Here is a 24486-nt window from a genome sequence, read left to right as displayed (position 1 = left end):
GGCGGCCTCCATGAGGGTGGGGACTTTTCTGTGAGGAAGCATGGTCGTGTTTACGGGAAACACTGATTTTGTAGGAAAAAACCCACAAGTCTTTGATGTGTCATAGGATGATTTTAATAGATTTATTTTGTATAAAAGTTGATTTTATAGATAATACAATTCTTCCCCATTTTAGAATCTAGCTGTCTTGTTTCTGGTCTCTGGTTCCATTTCCAGTTAATCTCTGCCAGAGTCAGGACAAAGGGGAAGAGGTCGTGCTACCCAGCCAGAGGGGTTCCTGTGGCAAGGCCAAGTGACGGGGACCTGTGGGATCCTGAATCCTTGCATGGGGACAGAGCCAGACCCCCACCTCCACTCCTGCAGCGTCACCTGCCAGTCCCTTTCCCTCTCCCATTGAGGCTGGAGGATGCAGCAGAGGGTGGGGAGAAGGTGGGCGGCTGTGGCTCTGGCTCTGGCCGTTTGCAGAGCTCCCTGAGCTTCCTGCTCAGCAACTGGGGAGCACAGATTTTTTTCCCCCTAAAATGAAAACTCTTGGAATTCTTTTGGGGCATTCATTGTGGCTAGGAACATAGGTGACCTGAGAAATGGAAGCCGGCAGGGGTCCTGTGAAGGGGTGTCCTGTTACTTCACCCTTGGGATCAAGATGTAACCATAACAAGAAGTGACAACTGAGTTTGTTATTGCAGTAACTGGGCAAAATCACCGTGGTGTGTATGTGTGTTGTTTTGGTGGTGTGGGATTGTGGAAGGGATAACACATGCTTAGGAACAAAAATGAGTTTCATTTTAATTCAACCCCAAGTTATTTACTCTGAAACTTCCTCCCTTTAAAAAACAGGTATTGTTGGCAAGAATATTTTGATATTTATCAATATAAAAAAAACTTGAAAAACTCCTACTATAGCCCCTTCTACCCAAAGAGTTCCTTTTTAAAAAAAAATTATTTTTTATTGTCCGGGCTTAGGTGTCCAACGTGGTGTTTTGATCTACACATCTGTAGTGAAGTGGCAATGACTTTGCTAATGGTGTCTTTGTGAAGAAGCTCAGACTAAGTCACACCACGCAGTTCTCACCCCTCCCCGTCTAACAGACCACTTTATTTAGCAAACATTTGAGTCCCTACCGAGTGTAAGCCCCTTGCTGTGGGGGCTTCTGTGAGAGCATATTTCTGATCTTCGCAGCACGCTCTGGAGCTACACAGGCACCCGGGCTCAGTATCAGTAGCCCTGACCGGTGGGCAAGGCCGAGCAGAGCTCCTCAGCCTTAGGAGACGGGGTTTTGTTTATTTGTTTAATATTTGGCAGTGCTGGGGATCGAGCCCAGGTCCTTGCCCGTGTCAGGCAAAAGCTCTGCCACTGAGCTTCACCCTCAGCCCAGAGACTGGGTTTCAACACAGAAGAGCGTGGTATAGTTTTCTAATGAATTAATTAGAATTCCCCTTTCAAACGAAGAACCAAAAACTTTGCCTGCAACTTTGACTTGTAGCATTTGGCCTGGAATCCTGGCCTCTGCTGCCTTTAGCCCTCGTTCTGAACCTGGCCGGCACAGAGGCGGCCAGCACTGCTCTGCCGTGCAGCTGAAATGCTCCTTTTTTGGAGACGCAAATAGGAGAGAAAAGCCAGAATCCCAGGTGCAGCCTGAATCCCTGCAGCCGTGGCTGCGGGGTGGCCGGGGGTGGCGGGGGTGGCCGGCTGTTTTACTGTACCGCAGCTGAGGCAGCTGGAGGATTAAGGCAAACATTCTAGAGCTTTTATAGCCAGGAGTGTTTTTATGCGTCTTTCATGTACCTCTCTCCTTTCTTCCTTCGCTCTTCACTGAAACTGGACATTTTCTGTTCCTTTTGACGGGCTTCCTGTTGTCACACGTAGTGCCCGGGGCAAAAGGCCTGATGCCTCTTGGTGTCAAAATGCAGAAGAAATCGTAGGTGGCGTGTTCCCCTTAGTTCGTTCTCAGAAGTCTGCTTTTGTGAGAAGGCTTTCCAGCTCCTGTGTGACCTCTTTGCTGGGATCTAGTTTCCACTGGCATGTCTCTAGCCTCCTGAGGAGTCCTTACTCCAGGGTAAAAATCGAGAGCGCAAATTGGGGCGACAGAGAAACATACTTGGTTGTTTTCCACTTTTCCTGAGTTCTGGGGTGGTTTGGCTTTCTCTGTGTTGTGATTTTGGGTCTGGGAAGGGAAGGTGGGCTCTGGGCTGGAGGGACATGCTGCCTAGCCGTTACCTTCTCGGGGTGGCACTGTGTCTAGGAAGGGTGGCTTTCTTTCCTCAGACTATTTATATCCACCATTTATATAGTCACAAATTCGTGGATGGGAAACAGGCTCTTTCAGAATAAAAAATTCTCCAAGACCAAATGCTTTTTGTCTTCTCCACTAGCTCCTAATAGCTGCCATGTGTGAGCGGGTATGGATTATGGCCCTACCTCCCGGGAAGTCGATTGAAGCTGTCTCTAGGAAATCTTGGAACATTCTTAACAGCAGATTTTTGTCTCCCAGGTCTAAAAAACACATCCCGGGGAACAAGCCCACACTGGCACCAGGTTAGAGGGCATGGTCAAAGGTCCTGCGATCAGGTGCAGAAGCAAGGTTAGGTTAGAGGGGGAGGGTGCGCAGTGTCCCATGCGTGGCATCGGAACGGTCCTTGGAGGAGGCTGTCCCCGACCGCAGAGCCTGCGTGTCAGTTCAGGAATGCTGGGGTCTGAGACCTGAGTGCTGTTTGATAAATGTACTCCTTCAGCTCTTGGGATGTGAATCGGAGTTTTCAGTCATGCTAATAGTTTGAGAATGTTCCTCCAAGTATGGTGCTGACCGTCTGGGAAAGTGCTGGCGGGTTTTGGGGGGTTCAGACCTGACAGGCAATTTGTGGGTGGAATGGTGTTGAATCCGGCCTTTCTCCTGCCTGAATGGGATGGTGGAGGCAGCCTCTCCATCTCAGGGTGCTGGAGTACCTCTGTCCTGGCCGCAGCTCAGCAGGGACACCAGGGCATGCAAGCACATTTCTCTGGCTTCTCTAGGAAAGCAGGACACACAGCCAAGGTTAGTTTGTCTATCTGTCCGTCTGTCCATTGGGCTCTTTCTCCTGCAGATAGAAGAGTGCTCATTTCTTCTCAGCTGTCTTCTCCGTGGTCTTCTCCAAGTTTGCTGCCTTGGCCCCACGGCCACCTGTGAGCAGGTGCGCGTGTCTTTCCAGGCACTGCAGGGCTGAGCTGAGCCGCACGCAGCGTCTAGGACTGCGTGTTTTAGCACCGATCCGCGCACTCCTGTTGCTTGGGGCATGCACATTTTTGTTTCTTAAAATGTTTTTGGTCTTTGTTGTAAAAATATCTATGGAAGAAATGCTGGAGTCAGCAAATACATTTATCAAAACATGTTGTACACAATGAATAGATACAATTTTTGTCAATTAAAATAGATTTATTTTAGAAAGGAGAAATGTTGGAGTTGATGATAATTTCAGTTCTTAGTGGGAGACAGTATTCCTCATAAAAAGTTGTACAGTTTAAACTCCAAATATTGTTTTTTTAAATTTATTCTGTTTTTTTTATGTGGTGCTAAGGATCGAACCCAATTCCTCCCACACATGCTAGGCAAGTGCTCTACCCCTGAGCCGTAACCCCAGCCCTAAATTCCGTTTCATCAACTGAGGAACATGATTTTAAATAAGTACAACTTAGCCTTTAGAATATTTGTTTTATTTGATTCTTCTTAGTGGTATTTCATCTTTTTCAATTTTAAGCATGTATGTTAGCGTATGGATGTGTAGAAATACACACATATGTACATTTATTTAAACTTACATTTATTTAAATAAATATGTATTTAACCCCATATATCCACTTTAATTAAAGCTGCAGGAGAAAATAAGATTGCTGAACTAGAACCTGACCTTGTGGTTGCAGTCTTTTCCCTGTTGACCCTGGGGATGCCAAGGCATGGGCTGGAACGTCTGGACATTCTGCTGAGGGGAGATTCACAGTGGAAGGTGTGTGGCTACATGTTTCGGGCTAAGGGTGAAGAAAGGGCTTGCTTTAGTCCTGGATGGTTGTGCTTCAAGACTGAAATTCAGATTCTGACCGAGCAGAGGTAGGAAGGCATTATCCGTTAGCAGTCAGCAAGGACACCTGCTTCCTCCGACTGTTGGGATCACAGACCACAGTCTTTCCCGAGTACTGAGCTGCAGAAACTTGTGCTTTAAAGCCAACTTGCCTTCTGCATGCAAGGATCTGCTTTTCTGTGCTTTGGAAAAGCATCTGGCAAGTGGTTTTCTTCTCTTTGAACAAAAGTGAATCCTACATACAGCTGTTATTGGAGAGCAGTTGAATGATGGCATTCATTAGTTTCCCTTCCCATTTTTAAAAGCTGATACATAAAAATATAAAAATCATACATATTTGTGGGGTACGATATGACGCTTTGATACACATGTACATGGTGTAGTGTTTAAATCCATTACCCCGTCCCATTTTAAATCTCTGTTAATAAAGATGTTAATCTTTTAAAAGAATCATCAAGCAGTGGTTTCATAAATTTAAAAAAGATGGCCAATTTTTGGAGAGTCGGGCATATCCAGACCCTGGCTTTCTGGAATGCCCAGGTTATTACCCAGCGGTATCACTTTCCACTGGTGGCCCTGATACACTGACGGTTTGTTTTTCTGCAGCTTTTTGGTCCATAAAAATGCAATGGAGGTCAAAAGTCTGTAATTTCAAATTCTCCCATTTGGGTATATTTTCCTTCCGTGATGTTGGGTTGGGTGTGGCATCTCAGATTGGCTAAATGAGCTCGTCAGAGGAGATGGCCTTTTAAAGGCCGGTCACCAAATTCTCATTGCAAAACAGTTTTGTCAGGAGGCAGGAGGACAAGACAGCCTTTCTGATCCTTTCCAGGCTCCGTGGTGTTTGCGCTGGTCTTGGCAAAGCTGTCAGACTACAAAACAATTTGATAAGGCAATTAGACTAAAAAACAAATTTTAAAAAGACTTTTTACGAGGTTCACATCAGTGTATCCTTTACTAAGAATTTGTGATGATTGCCATGTTCATTTTTATACTGGAACAACTTAGAATTGTCGATAGGTGCAGCTTCACAGTTGAGTACAATGAAAGAGTATTTTGCTTTCTGCTTACTTTTATTTACTTCAGGTTCTTTCTCAGATTAACTTTACTTTCAGTTTGAGAATCATGATTGCAGCGTGTAGGAGCCGCACATTTACAGAAGCTGCATTTTCCAAGTGTGTGTGTGTATTGTCTGTTTAAAATCTCGCTCTCCGTGTGGCCCTTGGGTTTTCCTGCCAGCTCACATGTTCTCTTGCTCCGTGGTGCAATTAAACCATAAGATACTGTCTTTAATGCAACTTCATGTTTGTCACAAAGTAATTTAAACGTTGCTTTATGTAATGTGTGTGGAGCGGGATCCACCTGCCTCGTCCTGCCAGGTGAGTGCTCTGCCCCCTCTCTCCATTCCAGCCCTTGGTGGTTGCTGTCCTGGGGAACCTTAGGGCACTGTGTCTGTGTCGGAGTCTGGCAGGATGGACCGCAGGCCCAGCAGGAAGCCACGGACCGTCCCTTTCTGCTTCTCCAGTTTTTTGTTAGAATATACCAGCCCTGTCTCAGACATGGCGCAGAACGCGGTCACGCCTGGTGACAACTGCATTGTGTGTCTGTGTATGTACTTGTGGCCAGTTAGTACATTTGTGTTGGTTAATTCTCATATTTAAGGAAAGATTTTTTTCTTTTGAAGTAGTTGTTGAACTGTGAAGATAAGCAAAAGAAAACATTTTGCAGAAAATTTCAGGTATACAGAAGTCAGTGGAGGAACCCGGTGAGCTCCCGTGTCCCCCTCAGTCCCCTCCGCCGTTACCAACATTTGGCCAGTCTTATTTCCTTCATTCCTGCCGCTCCTTCTGCTGAACTGTTTTGAACCAAATCCCAGATATTGTATTTCTCATCTGTGAAAATTTAAGTATGTGTCTCTAAAAGGTAAAAACTTATTTATATTTTATCTTCTTTCTTTATCACAAGACCTGTCACCCCTCAGGTAAAGCAGTTCCTTCCCATGATCAGATCTAGTTGGACTTTCTGATTCCAGGTGGCCTATGTGAAGACGGAGTGCACTGCCTGCACATTGCGTGTACGTGTTGGGCCCTTTGTAAAACAAACGGAGGAGGAAGAAACTAAGATGAGCCATTGTGACTTTTAGGGGGAAGGGATCTGGGAAGCTGATTTCTACATCTCTTTGAATGCAATATTTAGCCCCTTTTCATAAGGCCATTCTGAAAACAGCAGCAGTTGTGCAACATGCAGAACAGCCCTGCAGGCTGAAGTGCGTGGACTTTGTTCCGGGCGTTTCAGAGCTAGGCAGGAGCTTCTCACCCTTCCTTTTCTGCATGCTAAGTCGGGGTTTCCTTAGAGGGATGGTATTGATTTTTGCTCGTATGCTTTCGGTTCGGGTTGACGTTTAGCCTTTGACCCAGCCACTTTCTTACAATAAACAGTTTGTTGATGAGAGCAGCTGCCCAGCAGATTGTTTCCAGATTGTTCTCTCGTGGCTGAGGACGGAGTGCACCTTACCAAGAAGTTGGTCGGCTTGAAGCTGACAGCTTCCACTTCTTGTGCTGCCCGTCTTTGAAGCCAGCTGTCAGCCTGTGATCATTCTTCTATTTATATCAGGAGAGATGGTGTGAATCTGGGCCACTAGAAATCAGGCCTCACAATCCTGAGCATTCTCTTATTCTCTGAATGGCAGCAACATTTTCTAGAAGTTTCTGCCTTAAGGAGCATTTCCTTATATTCCAGTAAGAATTCCCAGCGTTCAGCATGTAGACATTAGCCTACTGTTTGGTGCTGTGTAGATAAGCATCAGAGGCTGCTTTATTTTATACAGGATTCTGCACTCCTGGAATATTTAAGGTTTTCTACACAATTAAGAATGACAGTACAGTCCAAGTGATATCTGCCTGTGGCTTGAGCCTTTATAATAGATCCTCTTCTCTTTCTTCCCTAGAGTGTGTGAGTGTGTGTGTGTGTGTGTGTGTGTGTGTGTGTGTGTGTGGTGGGGGTGGTGCTGGGGTGGGAACCCAGGGTCTCATACACACGCCAAGCACTCTGCCCACCGCCCCTTTTCCACTTCTGAAAGTGAGGACATCATTTTTACTTTGAGTGTAAGAGGCAGGTCATCCAATGACGTGGTAACTTACATGGCCCAAAGGCACACTTTAGTTTGGGGTTTTGCTGCTTCCCTCCTGACCCCCAGCTGTTTCCTAGAATGGCCTGCTTGCTCCAGCGACCTTCATTAAGAAGGGAAGGTCGGAGCCTTTGGCATCAGAGCCAACACTTTTTATGGAACTGGCCACCAGGGGCTGCTGTCAGAGTGGCGAGGCTGAGCTCACCTCCCTCGAGGCAAGTTTACTTTCTCTACAACCAGTAAATTTTGTTAAGCTACCAACCCTGGTTTCAGAACTCAGGTCTCACTACACAGCCTGCAGTCACCGAGCCCACTTAGGGCCCAGTCCTTGCAGCCAGCTATTACGTAGAACCTGGCCAGAATTCAAGACTGAAGATTAAGACCTGTGTGTTTTTCATTCGGTGCCAGTAAGCTGTTATTAACACACTGATCCCACGTAGACCGAAAAGCTTCATGAGACGCACTGGTTTTTGTACTTGGAAAAGTACGTCTTCTTGCGTTTGGACCATTTCAGACCCGGGCTCCAGAGAGACGGCTCCGTGCAGATGGAATTCTGTGGTTTTGGGGAAGGGTTCTTGTCCCCACGTGGCCTCAGCCGCCCTGCCCCAGCACAGACAGCACGAGGGCTCTTCGAGTCCAGCTTGAACGTGAACCTCCCCAAGGTGTCCTGCTTTGCTGTCCTGATTTTTTCACAAAGACTGCTCCTTTGATGATTCCAGAGTCAGCAACCCACTTTGGAGCTGGCTGGGGTCTTGAGATTCTGAAGTCAATCCCTTAATTTTTGTTCCAGTTTTTTATTAAAAAAAAATTAAGAAACAGAAAAAGGTAAAGGGATAGTATGCAAACCCCACATAGCCTTCACTGGGATTTGCCACTGGGTAATATTTTGCCATATTTTTCTGATAGAGATGGTTTTTATGTTTTGTTTTAAAAGATGGATGCAGATGTTACTGCTTTTAAGTAAAAGCACAGAACTTACCAGGAGTTATTTACGAGGGCTGGACGCCTTGATGTTTTTCTTCCTGGGTGCCTAGTGGGAAGGGTACCAGCAGCTGCCTTTTGCCTGGGTGGGTTTGTTTTGAAGCTGTGAAGGAAACCGGAAGCCCTTGGTGTGTAAGGGTTCCCTGTGACTCGACCTCAGGAGGGGCGTGTCCATCCTCAGGTGAATCAGCACAGATGAAGTCTATGTGTGTGAAGTTCTTACAACAATAGATATTTTAAAAGTCTTAAATTATAGAACAGTAAAAAAACTTATAACCAGATGCTCTGAGGATAAAGGTTTGCTCTTTTACGCCCCTAAAATGGATTCTGTCCCCTATCTAGGGAAATTCCGAAGACCATGTAACACATATATATTTTCTTTAAATTTCTTGAACCAGGTATTATGACTTGTGGTCAAAAATTATTTAAATACTGTGCAAATGCTGTTATATTATTTGCAGGTATCTGTTCCACTAACTGTAATGCGAGACCTTTGAAGACTAGGACCGTGTGCTGGTGATCTTTGTGTCCTGTTTCCAGGTTGTTGCTCATTGCGAGCGTTCAGCACGCGCGTGTGTGAGACTCACAAAGCGTTTCGGGGTTTCCTGCTAACGTATTGTGAGACACCCTCTTGGCTTCCAAGCCCACAACTGACCCGCCTCTGGACAGGCCTGGAGGGACAGCCCGCCCTGCCTGGGATGGCCGCCTGGCCCAGTTGCTCTGTCACCCTGTATTCAGATAGAGCAGAGCGTTTGCAGCAGCTGTGTGGATGTGTTGGGGAAAACCGGCAAGACGGAGCCAGGAAGAAGCTGGGAGAGCGTTACCTGTTACTAAAGATGCGTCCTGTCATCTTTATGTCCAGTACTGACCGTCAGCGAGCTGCCCCTTCCTGTCCAGAGTGCATGGTGTCTCGGACCACGTCCTCTTAAAACTGAAGAGGCTCTTGCGCGTAGAGCTGCCCGCTGCTGACTCCTGCTCTCCCCTCCAGGCCCTGCATGGGTTGTTCCCTGGATTCTCTGAATTTTCCAGAGTGTGACAGGGACAGCCAGCTGAAGAAACAAACCTCTCCTACGACAGCCTGGAGGAGGACAGGCTCGCCCTTCTCCCGGCCACTCTTTCCCAGCTACTTCTCTCTTTTCAGGTGACATATATTTTAATACTGGAATCCTGGAAACAATATTAACATTTTAGTGGAGAATCAAACAATGGAGACCAGACTTGAAGCTCAATTTTGATGGAAAGGGGTGTTCTAGTTTTCTTTTTTTAAAAATGAAGAAACTGTTTGGGTGTGGTGGCACATGTCTGTAATCCCAGCGACTTGGGAGGCTGAGGCAGGAGGATTACAACTTAGAGGCCAGCCTCAGCAATTTAACAAGGTCCTAAGCAATTTAATGAGAACATGTCTCACAATACAATATAAAAAGGGTTAGAGATTGGCTCAGAGGCTATACACCCCTGGGTTCAATCCCCAGTATCCCACCCCTCCCCAGGAAAAAAAAAAAAAAAAAGACGACGATGACGAGGTCCTCAATGCCTTGCAGGTCTCACTGCTGGCTGGTGGTGGAGCTGTTGGCCTGGTCCCATGCCCTATCTCACAAGCAGTGCTCCAGAGGAGTCCAGCCCTGTCGACCAGTGACAGGCACACAGCAGACAGTAGTAGCAGGGTCTGGGACACACTCAGGTTTGAGAAGAGATGAGGTGTCTTAGTTTTTTATTGCTCAAACAAAATATCTGAGACCAGGTAATTTATTTATTTTTAAATTTTAATGTTTTCATACTAGGGGTTGAACATGGCAGGGTCGGGGGGCTTTACCAACTGAGATACATCCCCAGCCCTTTTTATTTTTTTATTTTGAGACAGGGTCTCACTAAGTTGCTGAGGCTGGCCTTGAACTTTCAACCTTCCTGCCTTAGCCTTCAGAGTCTCTGGGATTCCAGGTGTGCATCATTGCACCTGGTAGACTGGATAACTTTTTTGTTTGTTTTTAATTTTTTTGGTACTGGGGATTGAACACAGGGGTGCTTTACCATTGTGCTACATCCCCACCATATTATTATTTTGAGACAGGTTCTCACTAAGTTGCTTAGGGCCTTGCTAGGTTGCAGAGGCTGGCCTTGAACTTGTGATTTTCTTGTGATTTTCCTGCCTCACTCTCTCTCTGGGATTATAGACCCACTGGACCACTGCACCTGGGAGACAGTCAATTTGTAAAGGAAAATGTGACTTAAAGTCAGAACCAGGAAGTTCAGCCGGAGGCTGGGAAGTTCCAGGACTGGGCAGTAGCAGCACCAGTGAGGGTGGTGGGGGCCGTGCTGCCTCAGCTCATGGTGGAAAGCAGAAGAGCAAGCAGGTGATGGTAGAAGAGCTGGAGCACGAGGGTGGGCTTGCTTCATGACAGCTGCCCGTATGGTAGCTAATGCAGACTCACAGAGTGAGCGAGACCCGTCCCTGGAGAGAGCTTTGAGCCCTGCACAGGGGTCCACCCATGTGACTCAGGTCTCCCACGAGGTCCCATCGGGCAGCACTGCTGCACAGAGGGATTGAGGTCCCAGCCTGTGAACTTGTAGGGGACACATTCAGACTGTGGCAGGAAGTGCTCACAGTCACTTTCAAGTGCATGTTGCCAGGCTGGTCCACTCTGGGCCAGCGGACAGGCCTTTCCCACCAGCACCCTGGGTGCAGTGTTCTTGGCTCTGCACCCCACTCTCCCCGCTCTGTCAGAAGCCTGTTTGTGTTGGACTCAGACAAATGGCCGGCGTAGACAGGCTTAATGAGGGCCCTGGAGACGTCTGCGGATGTGGCGCCCCCACCCGAGACCCGGGTGGAAGTGTGCACCTCCTGTCCTAGTAGCACGGTGGAGCCTTGCAAAGCGGCCCTTTGTCTCCCTGCCCTCCGTGGCTTCCTCTTTGGTCTCCACAGTTGCAGAAGAGATCTCGCCTCTGAAATGGGCCCACTTGGCCCAGAGGAGGTGTGAGGCCTGTAAAAACGGCCTCGTTAGAAACGACTTATTCATTCCCCCCTTTACTGTTCCCCTCAAGCCCTTTTGTGGTCTTTGCTAGTTGGCACGTAACAGAAACATGCAGTAAATCCAGGGCCTTTCAGCCACCGAGCCTGAGCTATCACTTTATGTGATAAAAGGAAGATGGCTTAGAGAAATTTATTGAATGCCTACATGGACTGGGCGTTGGTGGGATCTGGAAATGACCAGGCCCGGGTCAGCCTTGAGCAACTCCCAGGATTCAGATAGTGGGACCCTCCGTGGGAGATCCTTCAGAGCCGCAGAATTGCCATGTTAGATTTGGTCTAGGCACTGGGGAAAGATCTGGATGTGCAGAAGCTCATATAGCATCCGGGGCTGGCCAGTGCGAGGGTTAAGTGGTTAACTAGGGGTCCACACAGCCAGCCCTGAGCAACGTGCTGATCCCTCCTGGAGGGTGTTGGCCACGATAGTCCACCCTGCTCTCTGTGTTGTTGGCTCTTCTCTGGGTGCCCTTCCTCTTAGTTCTGGTTGATTCCTTCACTGGGATGCGCTGGCTGGACTGATGGGCAGAGGCCAGAGCCGTGTCCCTACTTCTCCTCCTGGCTGGCAGCTCCTGTTAGTGCTGGCCCTGGTGCCTCTCCACCCCTCGTCTTTGCGTCTCTGCAGGCAGTCCTTTGTTGAACTCTTCTCAAAGTGCCATCTCTTCTGCCAAAACCGGATTGTGGGGAGGTCAGCCATAACTCACTCACATGGTAAAATGTGAAAATGTCCTCTTGAATCTTTGTCTAAGTAGCTGCAGTTAGTGGGTGGTGGATCTAAGCTTCAAATTCCAGTTTCTCTCACCAGCCCTCCCACCCCTCCCTGCTCCCTCCCACCCGCTCCCTGCTCCCTCCACCCCACTGCCCAGCTCCAAGCCCTGCCCATGTTTATCACTGCCTCATGCTTGCACATCATGTGAGTATATGTTTCTTTGTGATGCCATCAGCATTTTGGTGGCAGTAGATAGCATTTCCTATGTTGCTTTGTGTTGGGTCCCATGGGTCTCCTGGCTGAGGCTTGTGGGAGAAGAATTAGGGCAAGGATTTAGGGGCCGGTGGATTTTATTTCATGGGTTCAAATTCCAGCTCCGTGACTTAACTGCCTGTGTGGTTTGGGCATGTCGTTAATGCTGCCTGAGGCTCCATTCGTCACCTGTGGGTGGTGCCAGTAATGCAGCGGTGTGGCTTGGGGAGGAGTGGGGACCCAGGTCTAGGGCACCCAGCACAGTGCTCGGCAGGGAGCGAGAGTGTGCAACAGGTGTGGCATTCATACTGTTGGCAAGAGAGGCTGCTGGTCGCTTCTCAGTCCAGGTGGAAAGTCTGGAAGAGACTTTTTTTTTTTTTTAAGAAAGAGTGGGAGAGAGAGAGAGAGAGAGAGAGAGAGAGAGAGAGAGAGAGAGAGAGAGAGAGAGAGAGAGAGGGAATTTTTTAATATAGTTATTCCTTAGTTCTCGGCGGACACAACATCTTTGTATGTGGTGCTGAGGATCGAACCCGGGCCGCACGCATGCCAGGCGAGGCGCTACCGCTTGAGCCACATCCCCAGCCCCTGGCAGAGACTTTTGTTCTGAGAAGTCCCTGAGTGGCTAAGGTGCTGGCTGGCCCAGGAGTGGCAGGTGACCTCACAGAGATCAGGGAGCTTCTTGGGAATAAAGGAATCGAGGTCTCCTCCCCCTTTCTCTCTCCTGATCAGTATCTGTAAAGTAAAACTGCCACGTCAGCCACCTCTAAGGGTACATTCAGTGATGTGAATCCCATTCACAGTGTTGTTCAGCCACCTGCAGTGTTTCCAAAACTTTTTTTTTTTATCACCACAAATAGAAACTCTCCATTAATCAATAACTCCCTATTTCTCTTCCAACTTCCAGTTCTTGATAACTTCTGTTCTGCTTTCTGCCTCTATGAATTTGTCTATTCTAGGAGTGGAATCAGTTATTTGTCTTTTGGTGACTGACTTATGTTACTTAGCATAATATTTTCAGGGTGTGTCCGTGTTGTAATATGTATCAAAACTTCATTCTTTTTTTAAGCTGGATAATATTAAATTAAATATTATATCTAATGCCTGCCCCGCCCCCTTTACATCTTATTCATCCAGTCCTCTGTTGGTGGACACAGTTCATTTCCTCCTTGGCTGGTGGACGCTCTTCTCTGAGCAGCAGCATACAGTATCTGAGTCCCTGCTTGAGCTCTTTTGGGTGACTGGGAGGAGCATAACTGCTGGGTCATATGTTAATTCCCTGTTTAAGTTTTTAAGAAAAAATTATAGGCCCTTTCTGTTTCGAGGGTCCGTGTTGCTAGACTCACTCTGATGAACTAGCATGTACCTAACTAGAAAAGTGTCATCAAGGGCCCCAGGGGAGAATTTGCTGGATCGGGGCCAGATGAGTGGCCTCCACCAGATGCCTGTGGAGGAAGGAGGAAGGGCAGACAGTGCAGCTGGTCAGCTGGGGGACATGCAGGTCCAGTTGGAGAGTGTGTCCCACTTGGCCCCAGCCAGTGACTGCCATGTGGGAAGAGTTGCTGTGTCTTCAGAAGAGGCAGCAGAAGAGGTGGTGTGAAATAGCCCCATTCTAAATGTTAGCCCTGGTTCAAAATGGGTGGACCAAACAAACCACATCTCCAGGTTCATCTTGGCTCCTGGGTGTCTCTTGTCGATGGTTGCCCTGAAGTCTATGAGGGGACAGATTTCAGCACAGTGTCACTGAGGTCAGAAGCCCCTCTGGGCCCATCCACTGTGGCATGACGGTGCTTGGGGTCAACAGCTGAGCACTTGAGAAGTAGGAGCCCAGCCTTGGGAACGCAGGCTGGGAAACCACCGTCCAACCAGGAGTCTGGCCAGCCAGGCAAGGGCAGCAGACCACAGAGGGGCTGGCGTGGCTGGGACAGGAGCGCCTGGCTTGGGGCAGTCAGGCCAGGAGGTGCACCTGTGGCCTGTATCCCACGCCCTGCCTGAAACCTGTTTGGCTAGATCCTGGTGCTGGGAATCACAGTCCACCTGAGAGCTGCCCAGTGAGTACCCCTGCCTTCACTGAGGCCAGGACCCAGAGCAGGACTGCTGTATCCACAGCGCCATCTTCTGATGATGAAGTCACCTGTGCTGTGTGCCTTCCTCCCTGAGTGTGACAGTGCCTGTGAATATTTTGTGTGTAAGGTACACTGGTAAGAGCTGGGTTGTTTCTTCACGTTGACTAGTCTAGAAAACCAACAGAACTTGCTGTGGACTCCAGCTGCCTGTTTTCATGGAGTCCCTGCAGGTCAGCAGGAGGGAGTCTGCCGCCTCCACTCTGAGCGCCCCTCCCGAGGGTGTGGCACCCCTCCCGAGGCTGTCCTCCCTTGCACCCTCTGCTCTTCCCTCTCAGTTCATTTCTGTCGTGCTCCCTGATTGGGCGGTGGGCAGGGCTGAGGGAGCTTTGGTGCACAGTGTCAGGCAGTAGGACTTCCCACATGGCGCTGCCTCCTGGGCCCGCTCCTCTCTGTCTTTTCCTGGAGTTGCCATAGAAACGCCTTTTGTTTTCCTGAATTTGGGATGTGCTGGATTCTAGGAAGGGGCAAAACAAAATCTGCTGTCCTGTCCCTGGGAAGTTCTTCCTCTCCCTTCTCCCAGTTCACCAGGCTCCTGTGGCACGAGGACACATCGTGAGCCTGTGACCATGCACGAGCTTGCCTGCCTCCTGTTAGGTCAGGGCTTCCTCAGGGCAGGGTCTCACTAAAGTCTTGTTGAATAAAGGAAAACCCAGTTTATCTTCTTACAAGCATAGATCTAGTTGCAGGGTGAAAGTAGAAGAAATTGAATTTAAAGGTCAACTGTTTTTGAAGTGATCTGAGGCATGTGATGAAGAAAGATGCCACGTTAAGATCAAACCTTCTTTTCAAGAACCATGTTAGGAAGATGGGATGAGCGCTTTATAAACACTTTTAAAAGAAGGAAGTGGTTGGGGAGGAAATGTTGAGGTTTTGTATTTCCTCAAAGATAAGTTGAGTAACAGTTTTTAACATACCACCTTTTGGGATCTCTGCTATTCTTAATCTTTGCCATCCTTTACCAAAAAAATGAGTTGTACAGTGTCTTACTTGTACCATCCACTTTTATTTATTTATTTAAATATGTATTTTGTTTTTTTAGTTGTAGTTGGACACAATACCTGTATTTACTTATTTTTGTGTGGTGCTGAGGATCGAACCCAGCGCCTCACACATGCTAGGTGAGCGCTCTACCACTGAGCCACAACCCCAGCCCCATGTACCATCCACTTTTTAAAAAAAAAAAATTTTTTTTAGTTGTAGATGGACACAATATCTTTATTTTTTAAAATTTATCTTTCTGTGGTACTGAGGATGGAACCCAGGGCCTCACGCATGTGAGTTAAGTGCTCTACCACTGTTACAACCCCAGCCCATGTACCATCCATTTTTTTAAAAAAATTATAACAATTTTATTTTTATACCAAATTGCTAATTTCTTCAAATAGTGTAATTTAAAATACTTTCTTTCTGGGGCACCAAGGATTGAACCCAGGGGCGTTTAATCATTTAACCAGACTGACAACCCTTTAAAATTTTCTTTTTATTTAGAGACAGGGTCTTGCTGAATTGCTTAGGGCCTTACTAAGTTGCCAAGGCTGGGTTTGAACTTGTGATCCTCCTGCCTCAGCCTCCTGAGCTGCTGGGCTGACAAGTGTGCCCCTGCGCCTGGCCTCCGTAGTGAAACATTGAACAATTAGGCCATGCAGAATGCATGTATGAATGTCACATTACATGTGGACACTGTGTAGATGAGTGGGAACATGTAAAGGGCAGAATCCAAGTGGGCCCGTCATCTCATGCCAGTGTTCCCATCTGTGTGGCTTTTCCTTGACTTTCATTTAGTTGTTTTCCCTTATCATTTTTTTTCCTGATTTTTAAAATTAGAGCTTTATAGTTTTGCATAGTAGTTGGCTTCTTCCCAACAAACTCATACATGCCTGGAATCAATTTTGGTTCACGATCCTCCCTTTTCTCTCTCCTTCCTGCCCTCCCTCCCCTCTCCTTTCTCCTTCCTTTCACGTATCTGTTAATTTATATTTGATTGATTTTTTTTATTATATCCTATCCTTCTCTCCCCCTTTCTGTTATTTTACTCTGGCTTCTACATAGGAGAGGAAACATTTGGCCTTTGAGTTTCTGAGGTTGGCTTTTTTCACTTAGCGTGATAGCCTCCATTTCCTTCAGTTTACTAGCAAATGCTGTAATTTCATTGCTTTTAAATGGCTGTGTAGAACTCCAATGTACGTATATACACCACAATTTCTTAATCCTTTCATCTACTGACAGGCATCTGGGTTGATTCCATAATTTAGCTACTGTGAATTGTGCTGCTATAAACATTGATGTGACTGTGTCTCTGTAGTATGCTGATTTTAGATCTCTTGGAAAATACCCAGGAGTGTGACAGCTGGGTCATATGGTGGTTCCATCCCTAGTTTTTTGAGGACTTTCCATTCTGCTTTCCAGAGTGCCCGTACTAGTCTGCAGTCCCATCAATAAGCTGCCAGCATATCTTTTCCCCTGCAACCTCTCCAGCATTTATTGTTTTCTATATTCTTGACCATTGCCATTCTCATTGGAGTGAGACGGAATTTTAGTGTAGTTTTTTGAAAGTCATCCTGATTTTTTGACCCTTATTTTATTCCTATGCAGTGCTGAGGATTGAACCCAGTGCCTCACACATGCTAGGCAAGTGCTCTGCCACTGAGCCACAGCTCCTGCCCCCTTAGTGTAGTTTCAATTTGCATGTCCCTGATTGCTAGAGATGTTGAACATTTTAAAAATGTATTTGTTGGCCATTTGTGTTTCTTCTTTTGAGAAGTTTCTTTGAGTTCCTTTGCTCACTTATTGATTGGGTTATTTATTTTTGTGGTATTAAGTTTCTGACTTCTTTGTGTATTCTGGATACATATCCAGTCCCCTACTGGAAGAGTAGCTGGCCAAGATCTCCCATTGGAGGCTTTCTTCACATTCTTGTTTCCTTTGCTGTGCAGAAGCTTCTTAGTTTGGTGGCATCCCGCTTTTTGATTCTTGTTTTTTTTTTTTTTTTTTTTTTATGCTTTGGGGGTCTTGTTAAGGAAGTCAGTGCCAGCACCTATGATGGAGTGTTGACCCACCTTTCCTTCTAGCAGTTGTGAGGTTTCTGGTCTATTTCCTAAGTCTCATTTTGATTTGAGTTTTGTGCAGGGTGAGATGGGGGGTCTAATTTCATTTTTTTTACATATAACGATCCAGTTTCCCCAATACCATTTATTTAAAAGGCTGCCTTTTCTTTAAGATATATTTTTGGCACCTGTCAAATAGCAAATGGCTGTAGGTATGTGGATTTGCCTTTGTGCTATTTATATTTTTATTTCTAGGGATTGAACCCAGGGGAGTTTAACCACTGAGCCACATCCCCAGCCCTTTTTATTTATTTATTTTTTATTTTGAGACAGGTTCTTACTAAGTTGCTTAGGGCCTTACTAAGTTGCTGAGGCTGGCTTTGAACTTGCCATCCTCCTGCCTCAGCCTCCTGAATTACTGGGATTACAGACATGTGCCACCACACCCAGCTCTGTGTCTTCTATTCTATTCCATTGGTCTTCATTTCTATTTGACACCACGCTGTTTTTGTTACTACAGCTCTGTAGTATAATTTCAGATCAGGTATTGTGAAGCTACCTGCTTTGCTTTTCTTGCTTAGTATTGCTTTTTATTCTTCCAGATGAATTTAAAAAAATTTTCCCCTAATTTTGTGAAGAATATCATTGGTATTTTGAAGGGGATTGCATTGAATCTGTACCTTGCTTTTTTTTAGTATGGCCATTTTGACAATATTGCTTCTGATTTGTTAATTTATTTTTGCAGTGCTGGGGATCAAATGCAGGGCCTCACATACAGGGACACACGTGCTGTACCACTGAGCCACACCTCCAGTCCCAACAAAGTTTACTGAGCACTCAGATACCAAGTGATGCAGTGTACGCTGATGATACTGACCCCTGCTGGGCAAGGCGGGTCAATATCATCAGCGTAAAATGGGATGTTTTTCCATCATCCAAGTCTGGTCTTCTTCAGTGTTCTATAATTTTCATTACAGAGCTCTTTTCCTCCTTGGTCAGGTTAGTTCCCAGGTATGTGATTGATCTGAGGCTATAGTGAATGGGTGGCTTTCCTGATTCCCTCCTCCTCTGAATCTCTGTTGGCATGTAGGACGCTGTTTACTTATGGATTTGGATCTTGTATCCTGCTACTTCGCTAAGCGCACTTGTAAGCTCTGGAAGTCTTCTGGGGAGGATTTTGGTGTTGGGGTATAGGATCATATCATCAGAACACAGAGAGTTCGACTTTTCCTTTTCCTGTTTGTTCTCCTTTGGTTTCCTTTTCTCGCCTGGTTGTTCCGGCTAATTTTTTGAGGACTTTATTTAATAGGAGTGAGGAGGGTGGACAGCTTTGCTTTGTTCCTGATTTTACAGGAAGTGCTTTTCGTTTTTCTTCATTTATTATGATGTTGGCTTTGGCTTTGGGTTTGCTGTAAATGTCCTTGACGGTGCACCATTCACTCCTAAAGTGAGAGGAGAGAGAAGATTCCTTAGAGAGGGAGAGGTTGACTGAGACACTGGGTGACAAGGGTTTGCACATCGAGGGCGTCTGGTCTGGGCCCTTGCCGCCCCTCTTTGTCAGCTGTCCCCCACTAGTGCTGCATTCCTTAATGTCTTCAGGATACTTGGTTTAAGGAGGCTGCTCTTAAAATGTAGCTTCTTCAGGAAGATGTTATTCTGCAATACTTGAACAATCAGTGGACTTTATAGGACCTGGACATTTCATGTTTGCTTGTTTGCCTTTTCATTAGACTAGGATTTTTTTCAGGGCAGGGTCACCTCTGTTTTTTTTTCCTTCTTCTGGTAGAACGAGGGATCAAACCCAGGGCCTTACACATGCTAAGTAAGCACTTTACCTCTGAGCTACACCCAGTCTTTTGGAGATGGGGCTTGGCTAACTTGCCCGGGCTGGCCTCAAACTTTTGACCCTCTTGCCTCAGCCTCCAGAATAGCTGGATTACAGGTGTGCACCGCCTTGCCCAGCAGGGGTCAGTATCGTCAGCGTACACTGCATTGCTTGGTATCTGAGTGCTCAGTAAACTTTATTGGGACTGGAGGTGTGGCTCAGTGGTACAGCACGTGTGTCGCTGTATGTGAGGCCCTGCGTTTGATCCCCAGCACTGCAAAAATAAATTAATAAATCTTAAAAATGACAATATTTTGAATAGATTAAAAAAAAAAAGAGTTGGATCATTTCACATACATTCCATGAGAGTAGACATGTATTTTCTCCTGTTTCCTTGAAAGTGTTTAAGAATGAGACACCCATAAAAGGCTTGTGTGCCGTGTCTTTGATGATTCATTTTCTGATTTATCGCTTCTGGTTGCCTAGCAACTTACAATGTTATGACGGAAGCAGGATTAATCTAATTATTTACAATGGGCCAAATGTGTCTGAGATAGAAAGCCTTTATAGGTTAAGGTCGGTTATTCTTTGTTTCTTGGCAAAGGAGCTCCAACACACAACAGATTCTATAATAAATATTGTGAATGTAATGTGACTTAGGTGAGTAACTGAGTGGGATAAGACCACAAATGGCTGGAACAGCTCTGGAGTGACGGGGCAGTGCGACGGGGCAGCATGCCGTGTGTGCCCCATCTTAGCCACAGGCAGAACAGTGTTTACACCCCCATGGTGGCACTTGAGTACACTGTCTCTGGAGTCACATGTTCATGTTCTGGACCTCATGGGTGTTATTATTTTTGGTGTTGCACAGTCTTTTTGCTGTTTGCTTTTTTTAAAAAAACCTCTATTTAGGTATGATTCACATTTAAGAGAACGTACCCATTTCTGTGTACTGCTTGATAAATATGGAGAGTTTGATTTAATATTCTGACTGCAAGTCCTTTTCCTGACATATATATTGCCAATAATTTTCCCCAGTTAGTTGCATGTCTTTTTGTTTTTCTTGATTTTACGTCTTCTTTTTTTCTCTGCTATGGTGCTGGAGCGGAACCCAGGGCCTGCACATGCTGGGCAAGGCCTGGGCTGGGGTTGGAGTGTACAGAGGAGCTGCCCCCCGCCCCTTGATGCTATCTCTGAGGAGCACAGTATCACTGATCTTACTCTCCTTGGAGTTCTAGAGTATAATTTTTTCCCTTTTATGGTTCGTGCTGCTTCTGCTGTGGATTCTCCTTACAGCAGAGCCCCGTCTCCAGTGGCTGTTTCACCTACACCCTTGGCTCCGCCTTTGTGCCTCACCCTCTGGCTGTGCGGCTGGGCTGCGTGAGGCGGGACAGAAGCCCCTGGTGCGAGGCTCCCTGGCCTTCGATGGCCCTGTACTTCCAGCTGCTGCCGTGTCCCCCCACTACATTGTTTTCTCCCTGCTCGGACCCCCACCCCCTGCTTCCTCCTCTTCTCTCTTGGCTGATGCTCTTGCTTCCTCCTATGGAGAGAATGAATAGGTTGCTAATATGTTTTAGCTGGACCCACTGTTTCTCCAGTAGCTGTTATGGTTTGTATATGAGGTGTCCCCCAAAGCCCAAGTGGGAGCCAATGCAGGAATGTAAGAGGTGAAGTGATCAGATTGTGAGAGCTGTAACCTGATGAACCCACTTGCTGGTTTAACTGTCTGAAAGGACTCCCGTACTGGGTGGAACCGCAGGCAGGTGGGGTGTGGCTGCTGGAAGAAGGTCCCCCGTGGTGTGCCTTTGGGTTTATTTTTTGTCCTTGGGCTTTGCTCTGTTTCACTACTTTCTGGGAGCCATGAGTGGAGCAGCTGTCCTCCGCTGCCCTTGTGCCTTGATTTTCTGCCTCATCTCCATCCCAGAGCGAGGGAGCTGGCCAGTCCTGGACGGAACCTCGGAAACTGGGAGCCAAAATAAATTTTTCCTCTCTAAGATGTCCTGGTCAGGTATTTTGATCACAGTGATGAAAAGCTCACTAACCCAGTAGCTCATGTTCATGTCACCACTCTGAGAGTTCCTTTTAGTTATGCCCATCCTCAAACACAGAGAGAGGGAGAACTGGTGTGACAGGTACATGCCACATGCCCTTCACCTGTGCTCAGCAGTGACTCACACTGGCCTCACTGGCTTCTTCTGTTTGGCAGTAAAGCATCGATATTATGACATACACACATTTTAAAAAATTAAGGGTGTCTTCTTTTGCCACAGTAGTATCCTTATCACACCTGTTAAACGGACAGGAGTCATACTGTCCATATTCAGGTCTCGGATCGTCTCTCGGAGCCTTTTCCAGCTAGTTGATTGGAACCAGAATCCATCAAGAACCACTCCTTGCATTTCCTCATGTCTTTCCTGTCCCTTCTGATCTAGATGGGACGCCCCCTGTGCTTCTGCACCACATGGCCTTTTTCCTGACATTGTTGAAGCGTCCAGCCAGCTGACCTGTACCATCTCACTTCCTGGGTTTCTTCTGATTGCTTCCTTTTGAAATCATTTCTGCTGTTCCCCTCTCTCTTCTGTGTTTTTGGCAAATAGGAAATAAGTTTTAAACATTGATCAACCGGGGCTGGCGATCCTGGATTTGATCCCAGCACCGAAGGGGGGGAACATCAATTGAATTTATTTAAATTAAATTTCATCTTCGAAGCTGCTTCTCAATGACCATGTGGAATTTGGGGCACACTCTTGATGTTAATGGGAAGGTTACTTTTTTTTCCTTTTGAAATACCTGGTATTTGCGAGAGGATGCCACAAGAGCCTGCATCTGTTTCGTGCAAGCCTCTAGGGATGAAGACTCCCCTGAAGCCCCAGTTCCTGATGACCTCTGAGGTTTGGAGTAGAGTTGGGGAGCCTCCTCCAAGCTCCATTATGATTTCGGACATAGAATAGAGAGCCCTGTGTCTGGGTTAGATGGTGTCTTTTCTGGGTCCTGGCTTCCTCCCTCTCTTTGGATTTGCACCTGGTCCCCTTATTTTCCCTGTGTGGAAATTCGTTTCTTACCTGTTGGTGGCCAGTGCTCCGCTGGTTCACAAGAGGAAGCAGCGGTCCTCTAGGGCCTGAGATTGGTGGTCTAGTGTCTTAGTGCTTTGCATTCTGTGACTTCTTCTACCTAGGGGTTTGTTTGTTTGCTTCCAAACAGGATAAAGAATTTCCTGTGGGGCAAAAGATACACGTATTTTATAGATGCTCAGAAGACTAGCGAATTACTTGTGAATGCTAGACGTGAAAGTGACTTCTGAAGTGTAACAGGTTGGGAAGTATACTGACCTTATTTCCTTGGATCCTGGTTTCTGGAATTTATTTTTATAATATAATCATACTTAGTATCTTAGTCTATTTTCTGTTGCTATAACTGAATACCCAAGACTGAGTAATTTATAAAGAAAAGAAATTAATTTCTTACAGTTCTGAAGGCTGGGAAGTCTTTTTGAGGGGCCACATCTAGGGGCCTTTGCACTGGTGGGAGTACTCTGCAGTTAGAGACAGTGCAGGGCTTCACATGGTGAGGGGACTTGCAAAAGGTGGCTATACTGCTTTTATAACAAACCCACTCCTGTGGTAACTAACCCTCTCCCTCAATAACTCACCTATTAATGGATTAATCCATTCAGGAGGGCAGAGCCCCATGACCCAGTCACCTCCCAAAGGTCCCACCTCCAAATACCATTAATATATGAATTTGGATATTAAATTTCCAATATATGAATTCTGGGGGATGAAAATTCAAACGCAGCACTTATGTATATTTTTATCATATGGTATAGTAGTTTAGATGTACAGAATATGTTAACCTAGTTCTTATTGGTCATGAATCAGGAAGTACTTTTATTACCCAAATGGCGTTTTTAGGAAAAACTACCATCATCTAATGAAATACCAAATTACAACATTTTCATTCCTTTTTTTTTTTTTTTTTTATGACACAGGAAATCCGGGATCCGATTCTGCAGTGGCTTGGGAGACATGTTGATCCTGAAGGAGTAATAACATCCAGCAAGCTGTCCCTCAAATTTGTTTCATCTTACACATCTGAAATAGAAATCACCCCCTCTTCTCTACCTGTGATTACCGAGGCAGAGGCCTTCTCGTCAGAGCATTTTAACTTAGAGATCTATCGACAAAATCTGCAGACCAAGCAGCTTGGAAAAATAATTCTGTTTGCTGAAGTGACCCCCACCACCATGAATCTGCTGGATGGGTGAGTCCTGCCTGGGCACCCTGGCACCCGCTCCGGGGAAGCCTCTTGTGTTGATTGTTTTCTGTGACCCCAGCAAAGGAGGGGGGTGTAGTTGCACATGAGACATTTGAACAAACCTGTTAGCAAGGTAGATGCTCCTGTCTGAGGAGAGCTAAAATGTAGGAATAGGAGTTTAATAAAAATTGCTGGATCAGAGTTCTGTGTTTTATGGAGTAGAGGGAGGGTGGGGGAGGTTGTGATCTGTGCCTTGTGTCTTGCTTCCTTTAATCAAGACTTTCAGAATGTCCTTGGAGAAAAGAACATTATTAAAAAACAAAGCATTTAACAGGTGGCGTTATTACTCAGGTTACCATTTAACTTCTGTGCGGTTATAATCAGTGTCGAACATTTAATTTAGGATTTTTTCAGGAGCATTAGGATAGCAAATTTGAGTGACACCTAAGCTGGGTTAAATCGAAATAAATTGGAGCTTTGTATTTTGAAAATGGTTCTGGTCTGTTCTCATCCAGTGCATTTTTCAAGCACTCCGTAATCCCACTTGGATGTTTGAAGTTTACTTTATTGCAAGGTTTTCTTTTTATTTCTTCTGTCCTGTGGACTTTGATTCAGGATTAAAACATGGAAATCAGCTAAAAGGACTTTTTAAAAAACTCCCCACTGGCCAGTATTAATTAACACTATTTAGTTTAACAGTTGGGCTGTAGGGAGGGAATAAGAAAAGTATCTTCCCCCAGTGCACGACCAAAATTCAAGGACTAGGTTTCCCAGAACAACTGGGTTCACAGTTTCTGAGCCTTCACCGTGGGACTGCATGATTAGACAGATGTGTAATCAACATAGGGAAATATTTTCGCCTTTGTTCTGAACAGTAATTTCTGGAATGTAATGGCATGCCAGCAGAAGTGCCGTTTTTCTGTGTGGAAAGGATGTAGGAGGATTGGCGGGCGGGTGCAGCAGGCAGGGCAGTGTGAGCCGTCTGAAGTTCTGGTTGACTGAGTTAATTTGTGTTGTCATAGAACTATCTTTTCCGTGTCCCTGGTCCCCCGCTGTGCCCACATGCCACTCCCCACTGCAGAAGGAAGAACCGTGTTCC

General features: G+C 46.2%; 1 protein-coding gene across 6 annotated transcripts in view; it reads left to right on the top strand.

Moving 5' to 3' along the window:
• Positions 1–24486, top strand: part of Hlcs (holocarboxylase synthetase) — a 189277-nt gene that overhangs the window by 51500 nt on the left and 113291 nt on the right. For all 6 annotated transcript variants that reach the window (XM_058577279.1, XM_058577278.1, XM_046438828.2 and 3 more), the window contains one exon: positions 23122–23393. In XM_058577279.1, coding sequence (XP_058433262.1) covers positions 23122–23393 — 272 coding nt within the window. The remainder of the gene's footprint in view (positions 1–23121; positions 23394–24486) is intronic.

This window comes from Marmota monax, unplaced genomic scaffold (assembly GCF_021218885.2).
Source record: "Marmota monax isolate L192 unplaced genomic scaffold, Marmota_monax_Labrador192_F-V1.1 WCK01_AAM20220418_F8-fsc00125, whole genome shotgun sequence".
NCBI classification, from domain to species: domain Eukaryota; kingdom Metazoa; phylum Chordata; class Mammalia; order Rodentia; family Sciuridae; genus Marmota; species Marmota monax.
This window is presented reverse-complemented; position numbering and strand designations above follow the sequence as displayed.